Source organism: Aulonocara sp. 'chitande type north' Nkhata Bay, linkage group LG1, assembly GCF_057382095.1.
Source record: "Aulonocara sp. 'chitande type north' Nkhata Bay isolate Kocher_YH1m ecotype deep benthic linkage group LG1, A_spYH_male_GT1.1, whole genome shotgun sequence".
Taxonomy (NCBI): Eukaryota; Metazoa; Chordata; class Actinopteri; order Cichliformes; family Cichlidae; genus Aulonocara; species Aulonocara sp. 'chitande type north' Nkhata Bay.
In genome coordinates, this window is record NC_141344.1 from 19,343,158 (window position 1) to 19,352,254 (window position 9,097).

Here is a 9,097-nt window from a genome sequence, read left to right on the forward strand (position 1 = left end):
TATATCTGAGATTGAGACCAAGCCTTTTAAGGAGGCTGCACTTCAGCTTAAGTGTCTCTCTTTAATCTTGGCTGAGGTTTTCCTGCAAGAGCATAACTCTGATTACCCAGAGTGCCCTTTGACAGTGGCTCAGAATAAAATTGCTGATTACAACAGGTGAGGTGCAGTAGTGGTTAGTTTAGTGTCACTAATGCTGCTGTTACGCAGCTCCAGAACTTTTCTCAGATGGGTTTTTTTGTTCAGTAATGTTGTCTGGACCCGGAGTTGTGGTAGGAGATAGTCAGAGAACTTATAATCATCATGGAATTTCTTAGAGAATATCTGCAAAACCAAACTTGTTGATAGAAGTATAACCTGGCGAATAGCTGGTTTGACTGATGATTCTGAGCCTTATTTTTTTTATCTAAAGGAGACCACTGAAGTTAATTTGGAAAAAGCTTGGAAAACAAATCCCAAATGCATGCCTTGGAACCTTTTAGATGATTGCAGAGTAATGAGAATTGCTTTTAGATGGACATCAGTCAACCACACTACAAAACCAAAACAATGGATAACCAATGGATCTTATGAGATACCCTCATTGACTACTAAAAAAACAAAATTTGCAGGATAAGAAGCAAAAAAAAGTCAACATTGTTGTCAGTTTTGCATGATGTGCAGGATCAAAGGGGCCCTGAAGTAGCACTGTTGTTACTGATTTCATTGTTACAGGCTGTCGGCTGATTGTTGAAACATTACACAAACTTCTAAGATGAGCTTAGGCTAGTGTGTTACAAAGTTTCTTTTTTTGAAAATACAAATTTGCTTGCTTTTATAGAGCATACATTCTTTCAGTTCATAGAAGTAAAAACACTGGTATAACTACCAGCATCAACAAGAGTTCTGCTCCACTGTATCATCTCACTGACAGATGCCACGGTAAGTCAGCTGTGTGCAATGTAAGGGAACTGGAAATATCACCGCTTGCGTGTGAGCTTTACCTTTGAAGAAATGTCTGAAAAACATATTTCTTCTTAGAGTCTGTAAAGGCCTTGTGCTGGGGCTGGCACCTTTCAGATGTTTCCAGCCAATGTGGACACACCTGCATATTTTTACTCTACAGTCACATGCCTTTTGTTTAACTCAAAGGTGGATTATCAACAAGGCAACACTTTCTGGTTTTCAGAACCTCCATGTTCGCTGTTTGTCAGTTCAGAGAATTTGCTCTTTTCATGTAAAAGCAAAGCCTTTGTTCATATTTTTTTTTCAGTCAAATCAGCATCTGCAGAGGAGATGACACAAAAAAAAAACTGCAGATCGTCATTTCAGGACAACAGGATTATGTACTGCTACTGTTTTTGAAATGAAACGGCTATTTTACTGCATCAAATGATTAAAGGTACCAAAACAAACGTATGAAGCATAAGCATTTAACTATTAATATACATAGGCTATAAAAATGACTAAAATTAATGGAGGGTTTCTGATGCTACAGAAAATATGAAGTTACTACCCAATTGTAAATTCTATTTGGTGCATGTCTTCAGCTCCCCCTGCTGTGTGACACTTCGTATTGTACATTTAATTAATTTATACCGAGGTTATTAGAGTTCACGACACCCAAATTAAATAGTAAGTGGGTATGAAAAAAACTGAAAATCCCAAAAACTAGACGTTACAAAAACATGTATTTATATAAATGACTGAAATAAGACACACCAGCATGCAGGAAATGTATTTAGTTTTTCTCAATTTGATCACATCTGTGAAAAATGGCTGGAATTGATTCACATGTTTACTGAGATTGGGATGTCTATATGACTGTAGATAAAATAGTATATTGTATACTATACCTGTTTTGACCCTGTCAGATTGTACCCCTTATAATATAACAATATAACGTCAGTCATATCTCTGTAAAAACTAAAGCTAAGGCAGACACTGATCAAAACAAAGCAATAGCAAACAAAATGAAATGAAAATAACTGATACTAATATCTATATGTGCAATAAAGTGAATGAACGCCATGTTTTTTGGCTTTGATGTGTTGTGTTATTGCTGTTATTTTGAAAAAACTGGAAAAAATCTGCCAGAAAAGCAATTGTGAGTATCTGTTCGCGCAGCATTAAAAGTAATATTATATTTTTCATGTGCAAGTAGGATAAAAACTTCGTTGTGCTGGTAGTAGTGCACGCCTAATCTAAGGGAGTAAACGTAGTGACGTCATTGTTGAGCGCCTCTGCTGGCCTTCGAAATGGGCTCGACTCCTGAGCCTTGATTACTTCAATTGTCCCCTCCGAATATCAACTTTTTAATAAAGAAACTCCTGTTCGCGATGACATTTGGAGGTATGTGTGCAGGTCGAGACGAAGCACGGGCGTTTATTAGAGGCTCCCCGCGCGCTGCCATCGTAGTTATGAGCTGATGTGAGTCGAGCAGGGCTGGAGTCAGTTCATTTAGCTTTAGCCGTGGGGCTAACTAGCCTGAACCTCTGGGCTGATGCACAGTGATAAATTATAGCGATAGGCGTCGTGGCCTCGTATAACATTAGCTACCATTTAAACTCGTCGGCTACGCTTGGTGTTGCACTGCGAAGTGTCACACTGTCACTTCTTTCTCCTTAAAAGTAGGAATTCTAGTAGCTAGCTAACTTTAGCTAAGTCAGCTAACGGTAAACAAATTTCCCTGGAGTGTAGCGATAACAGGAAGAAAACTCTTGACTTGCTACAGCATTAGTTGAAGAGATGTTTCTAGATGAAAATTCACATTGTTTCCCGTATAGTCATGCTGAAAGAAGTCTGGATTCTGGACTTTGATTTATTTATTTATTTTTAAATATAAGCTTTTTCAAATTAAGTGTGTGCTAAATTAGCAAATGTGCCTTTTAGGAGCTGTCCAAAAAAATCTGTCAGCATGTTTTAATCTCTTTAGAATGGGGTTGTGTTTGTATAGTAAACAAGCTGATATGCATTGCAACAGTTATATTTCCAACTTTATTACTACTCAAGTAGACATGGAACAGCTTGAATGTTTACTGGAGGGGGGCAGGGAGTGTGTGAATTGGATGTATTGCACTTAATTGCAGTGGTTTTATTGTATTAAAATGTGACTGTAAAAAGTAGTTAATATAAAAAAATGCTAAATTTTTGAAAATGGGGCATTAAATTACATTTTGTCTGTGTGTAATAAACAGTAATGAGTATTCATGTATTAGTACTATGTATGTATATATATGTCAAGCAGCTTAAGGGTTTGTTTTCCCAGTCAAATGGTTTATTTTTGCTTCTACAGATAGACACGATCAAAGATGATTAACAAAATTCTGCTCTTAGATCAGCATAGCTGTACCTTTCAAAGTGGACTAATTTTTGCCCATTTCTAGCTCCATATTTTCTTTTACGATTCTACTACAGTAACTTTGAATAATTCAAAGTTATGCTAACTGAACTTGTCAAACAGAGATAAGAGCAGAAAAATCTGTTTGAAATCAAGAGTTTTGGGTAGTCTGAAGCCTGAGATTTTTTTTGGTTGTACTCAAACTGATCCTTTTCTTTCACCTGAGATCAAGTACAATTACGCATACATTCAAAAACAGGCTCAAAAACTTTTTATTCAGACATTGTTTTATCATATTTTGCCGTTTTTACTTCCTGAATGCATTGCAAACCTGTACTGGGATTTTATTTATTTATTTTTTGTCTTCTGTGTTGAGCACATTGAGTTTGCATATAATAAATGTGCTATATAAATAAAATTGCCATTGCCACAGCAAATACCCTAACCTGGTTGTGTTTAATATGCACATTGTGACTTTACTAGTATATATGAATGACCAAAAAAAGGAAACCATAAGAGGTTTGCTTTAGTGCTTTCTTTCTGTGGTTGAGGGTAAACTAACACAACTTGTGGCCGACCATAAAGCCTAAAAATCAAAGTTTTAAGCACTGATGCAATGAGACAGTATTATGTGTCTTATTTTATTGTATTTTTCTTTTCAGGTAGTTTGGTAGATGAGGTGAACCAGGTGATTTCAGAACTGGTTCCTGTGCGGGCTGACTGGCTTGCAAGTTTCAGTTCCTGTGCAGTACAATAAAGCTACTGGCTTTGTCTGAGGATAGCAATGAAACCAGCTCAGGAGCGTAATCAGGAGTGCCTGCCTCCTAAGAAAAGGGATCTCCCAATAAGTAACAGCAGCAGTGGAGCTGGAGGGACAGTGGGAGGTGGGGTTCCAGTCGGAGGGGCTAACAGCGGAGCTGGCAGTGCTGCTGGTGGTATTGCAGAAGAGGAAGTGGTTTCCATCCAGAATTGTGGAGCCAGCAGTGAAACTCAGGGAGGGACCCCCTCTGGAGAGTGGCTGCGAGCTCAGCCAGGGCTTCATTATGGAGTGGATAATTCTGACAGCATACCGGCAGTGCCCGTTGACCAGTACAGTATGCTCTACAAAGTGGCCCTTCCATCTGCTACCTACTCACCTACCAGTTTACACCCAGTGTTAAGCCACATTTCTCCAGCCTATACTGTACACTCTCCCCTCCTGCAGCATCATCCTGGCATTCCCTATTCCCCTCTTGGTTATGCACAGATCCCTCATTCTTCTCTCCAGTTTGTCAGTTCCCCTTATGCAGCAGTACCTTACGCGCTCCCCCCTGGTTTTGTCCCAGGATCATTAATCTCTCCCTCAGGGACCATCCCGCAGCCCCATGCTGTGTCCCACCTTGTTCCCTACCCATCTGTCATACAAGAAGGTGTTGTTTCTCCACCTCCTCAGGCCCAGGTGGCTGCTCATACCTTTGCCAAAGTTGCAGCTTCCAGTGGTGTCCCACTGATGCTGCCCTCAGAGCAAGCTGCCCAGCAGCACCTTGGTACTGTTGGAGTCCTGCCTGCAACAGAGCTTAGCTCCCGAGGGATGCCCATCTTCTGCCACCCTCAGGGAGCAAGGGGTGCCACTGCTGTCAGAGACTACCACAGTTCCCAGCAGGAGAATGAATTGGAGGTGAATGGAGGGGACAAAGAGCAGGGAGCCAGAGAGGTTGTACCAGACTCGGTCTACACTGCCAGAAATGCACGTCTACCACAGGTTGCATCCAGCTCAGCATCACAGGAGCACAGCCAAGACAAAGTCCTGCAGAACCGAAGACTGGAAGAGAGAAGTTCTCCTGGTCAGCGCAGCACTCCGGACAGTGACCTGGAGGTGAGACACACTGATGGCTTTCTAATGTACCCTCTAACAGTGAAATGGTGATTTAATGCCTCTTTACAAGTTAATGCACAAAGAATAAACCAAAGTTAACAGTTAAATAAGAAGAGCCAGGAGTGATATAAGACGGTGTGTGACATTGTTCCATGTTACAGCTTAAGTTTTGTGTTTTACATGTACACTGAAGGGAAGCGTCACCTGATGCAAAGAAAATCTCACATTTGAACATGGCAAGCAGAGCATGACCAATAGAGAACACTTGAAGGGTCTAGAAATGATGTCCATGCAGATCAAACCATTTTACAGCCTTTCTGTAAAAGAAGTCAGAGGGAGCTCTATGGTGTCTGTCTTTTCTGACATCAGTTAAAAAATAATAATTTTGTGGTTGTTGTCTGGCCTGAAATCTCTTGTTGGAGAGGTTGAAGATTTAGGAACTCAATAATTAAAAGCCACTCATATTTTACACATTTGGTTTCTTCAGGCTGCTGTGAGGAAGCGTACCAAAAGCCATTTTTAAGTTGTTCTGTGAAATTAAGTTGTTCAAATAACTACTCATTTATTTATTCAACTCTCAGGTGCAGCAGGTGGTTGGGCGTTTGGTTTCCTCTAACCAAAGTGGTATCGGAGCACGGAAAGAGGTCTCCTTTGCTCCCTTGAACCTCTCTCAGGGTGGCCACAGAGCCAGAGATGTCCACGGAGAGAGTCCAGGTGTAATTTCCAGCCGAACGGCGTATGCGGCGCAGAACGCGAGTTACAGTGATCACAGAGTCACCGCCCTCCAGCAGCAAGCAGGACAGCCAGGCCACGCTGTCATGCTTGCCAATGGGCAACCGGTACTTATTCCCTTGGAGTGTCATCCGCATCAGCAACCACAGCAACACTACCCGGGACAGGCTAATGATGCCTCAGCCAGCCATGCCTCTACCACACTGGCCTCCCCTAGCCCAAGCTTTAAAGCCTCTGATTCTTCAGCCAGAGTGTGCCTCTCTGAAAGGGTGGAGCCAATCACAGCTCAGCAGCAGCCTCTCCCGCAGCCTCCAGTCCAGCCTACAGCAGATGCGACTCAGGCCTTAACTTCAAGCCTTGCTCCCGCACCGGCTTCTTGCAACCCATCGCACTTCATGAAGGGGGCAATTATTCAGCTGGCTACTGGGGAGCTGAAGCGTGTGGAGGACCTGCAGACTCAGGATTTTGTGCGTAGCGCCGAAGTGAGCGGAGGGCTTAAAATCGACTCAAGCTTGGTGATGGACATCCGCGCCAGCCAGCAGAGACCCGGCCTGGTTTCACTTCATTTTACTGTGGGGGAGCAGCAGAGCAAAGTGACCATCGACGTGCCCCCGGAGCACCCCTTCTTTGTCTTTGGCCAGGGATGGTCATCTTGCAGCCCCGAACGCACGGCCCAGCTCTACGGCTTGGCCTGCCATCATCTACAAGTTGGTGACATGTGTGTGTCCATCACCCTGCAGCAGCAGCAGCAGCCACCGCTTCCTCCACAACAACAGAAGCAACCACAGCACCATCATTCACAAACGCAACAACAACAGAACCTGTCCAGGACTATAAGCAAAGCCAATGCTATATCAGGACCTGGTCACCAGCTAATGGGGCCTCCAGCCCCTCAGCAGTCACGGCCACCATCTCATTTCAGGTTGGACCGCATTCACAGAGAAAGACAGAAGGATGGAGAGAAAGATTTGGCCGATAAAGAGGAAGCCACACAGCTCGGGGCTGTAGGCCGCACTGAGTCGCCCATCAGACCAAGTAGGACCTCAGGAGAGCATCCAAGGAGCCAGAGCAGTTACCACTTGCACACAGAAGGCTCTGCTTTTGCAGAGGCAGGGATGGGAGCAATGCAGGCTGCAGTAGGTGCCTCACAGAGACGCTGGTCCTTGCCTGGCCTCCGAAGATACAGTATGAAGGGAGACGAAGGGCCACGCCCTCAGATAATCAGCTCCAGCCACACAAGGCCTTCTTTCATCCCACAGGAGGTCAAACTGTCCATTGAGGGGCGCTCTAATGCAGGGAAGTAGCATCACATTTGGTAGCAACTATAGATGAGACTGCCACAAGTAAGAATGAGTCTGACAAGGAGAGAAAGAGGGAAAAAAAGAGTGTGAATGTATCCTCAGAATGTTTGAGATTTTGCACACCTAAAATATACAAAAAAATGACCAGATCCTTGTCTGTCTGGTGAGAAGTTTGATTTTGTTCGAATGCCACTCAGCCAAAAGATGCAGACCTTTCGGTCTCTAGCCAGCTGAGTTCATGGCGACGGGGCGGGGCGGGGCATGAAAAGTGGAGCAGAAAGTATGTAGCTGAAGAAATGCCTACCATAGAGTCCTTATACGCTGCATTTCTCTTCCTCCCTCCCTCCTCCGTCTCCACTTCCTCTTAACCATACTTGGAGGTTTCCATTGCATTCAAATCACTCTAGCTTCCTTTTTGACCAGACCGTCTCTTCAGAAGAACACAGACTACAGAAAAATAATATACGTGTATCGCAGTGAAACTACCAACCCTGCAAGTCGTGATCTATTAAAAAGATCACCGCCAGGGATCTTTAATCTGCTTCACTGCTAAGATCCTATTTCTATGAAAAGCACCCCCCCCCCCCCCCCCCCCCAAAAAAAAAAAAAAAAAAAATAGAGTAGAATTGCAGACATCAGCAGCTCCTTTGGTGATGTTGGCACTGTTGATGCTTTCATCAGTGTATGTTACATTATGCTTCTCCTGCAGGAGTCTGAAACCTCTGCTGTCAGCAGAGATACTCTCTCCCCTCTCTCGTTTCTGCAAAGATCTCGTCTCAGGCCAAGTGTGGCATGTCCCACTTGTCTTACACTGAAATAGCGATAAATCAATCAGCTTGTTTGTTCAGCAATCAATTTCTCCTTCTCCAAAAGCCATTCACCATCATACTCTCAGATTTAGGTTGATGGCCCCAACGTAGATTTACAGAAATAATAAGCGATGTCACGCATTCCACTATTAACTTTCCCCCATGTAGGGAATCATTTTACTTCTCTCCTCACTTCCTCATCACCCAAACTGGTCGAGACAGATGGCCACGCCCCTCAGCTGGGTATTGTCAGGCTTCTTCTCGCTACTGTCACCAAGTCCTTGCTCATAGGAATTTGTTGCATGACCTTTTACATTAGTTAAATGATTTAATTTCCCTTCCAAAGTCATGGCCTCCTCTCCTCACTTTACCTCAGAGCTTTCACAACCAGACTGGGGAATTTAGTTTTCTCTTGTGAACTTTGTAATTAAGGAGGAGGCACCGCCTGGTCATCACTAAAGCCACCTGTGGGAATGAGCCAGCAAGTTGTTTCTCTTTTTGCTTCGCTGGCTGCACTGCCACCTACAGCCCAGGAGTCCGGAGTTGGAGGGTGTAGTAGTTTTTTGTGTATATGAGTGGGGCCGTGATGTTCTAAACTTGACTTGCTCAGTAACCAGATTAAAGCAATAGTTATTTTTATGCTATGTGGCTTTACTGATCCGTATTGCCCTCTCCCAGGAACTTCTTGTGGGGTGTGGTAAATCTCGATAAATGTGCAGTGTGAGATCTCACCCTCTCATCCCTTGACTCTTAAAGGCGATGCACTCTTTTTAATGCTCATTTTCATTAATTTAGCAATCCTGCACAAACAAAGCCTTTGGAAACTTTCTCAAGAAGTCATTGTCCAAACATGGATTTTTCACTTCACTGATATTTTTTAATTTTTTTTTAATGGATTTACTGAAGTGCACATCCAAGAGATGCCCGGCTCTAATGAAATCACAATCATCATCAACTTCTTTTTTTTACCTTTTAAAGTGTACGTTTTGCATTGATACTAGGCTGTCTTTATTCCAGTGGTTCCTAAGATTGTCTTGTGTTGCACATAGCAGATGTCACATTTATTTCATACTGACCTTTAAAT

General features: G+C 43.2%; 1 protein-coding gene across 1 annotated transcript; it reads left to right on the top strand.

The window, feature by feature from the left end:
* The first annotated feature begins 2,214 nt into the window (after window positions 1-2,214).
* On the top strand, window positions 2,215-7,791 carry atxn1l (ataxin 1-like). The gene is made up of 3 exons (XM_086287262.1): window positions 2,215-2,328; window positions 3,979-5,171; window positions 5,753-7,791. The coding sequence occupies exons 2-3, from the start codon at window positions 4,101-4,103 to the stop codon at window positions 7,205-7,207; spliced, it is 2,526 nt and encodes an 841-aa protein (XP_086143388.1). The 5' UTR covers window positions 2,215-2,328; window positions 3,979-4,100; the 3' UTR covers window positions 7,208-7,791.
* The last annotated feature ends 1,306 nt before the right edge of the window (window positions 7,792-9,097 follow it).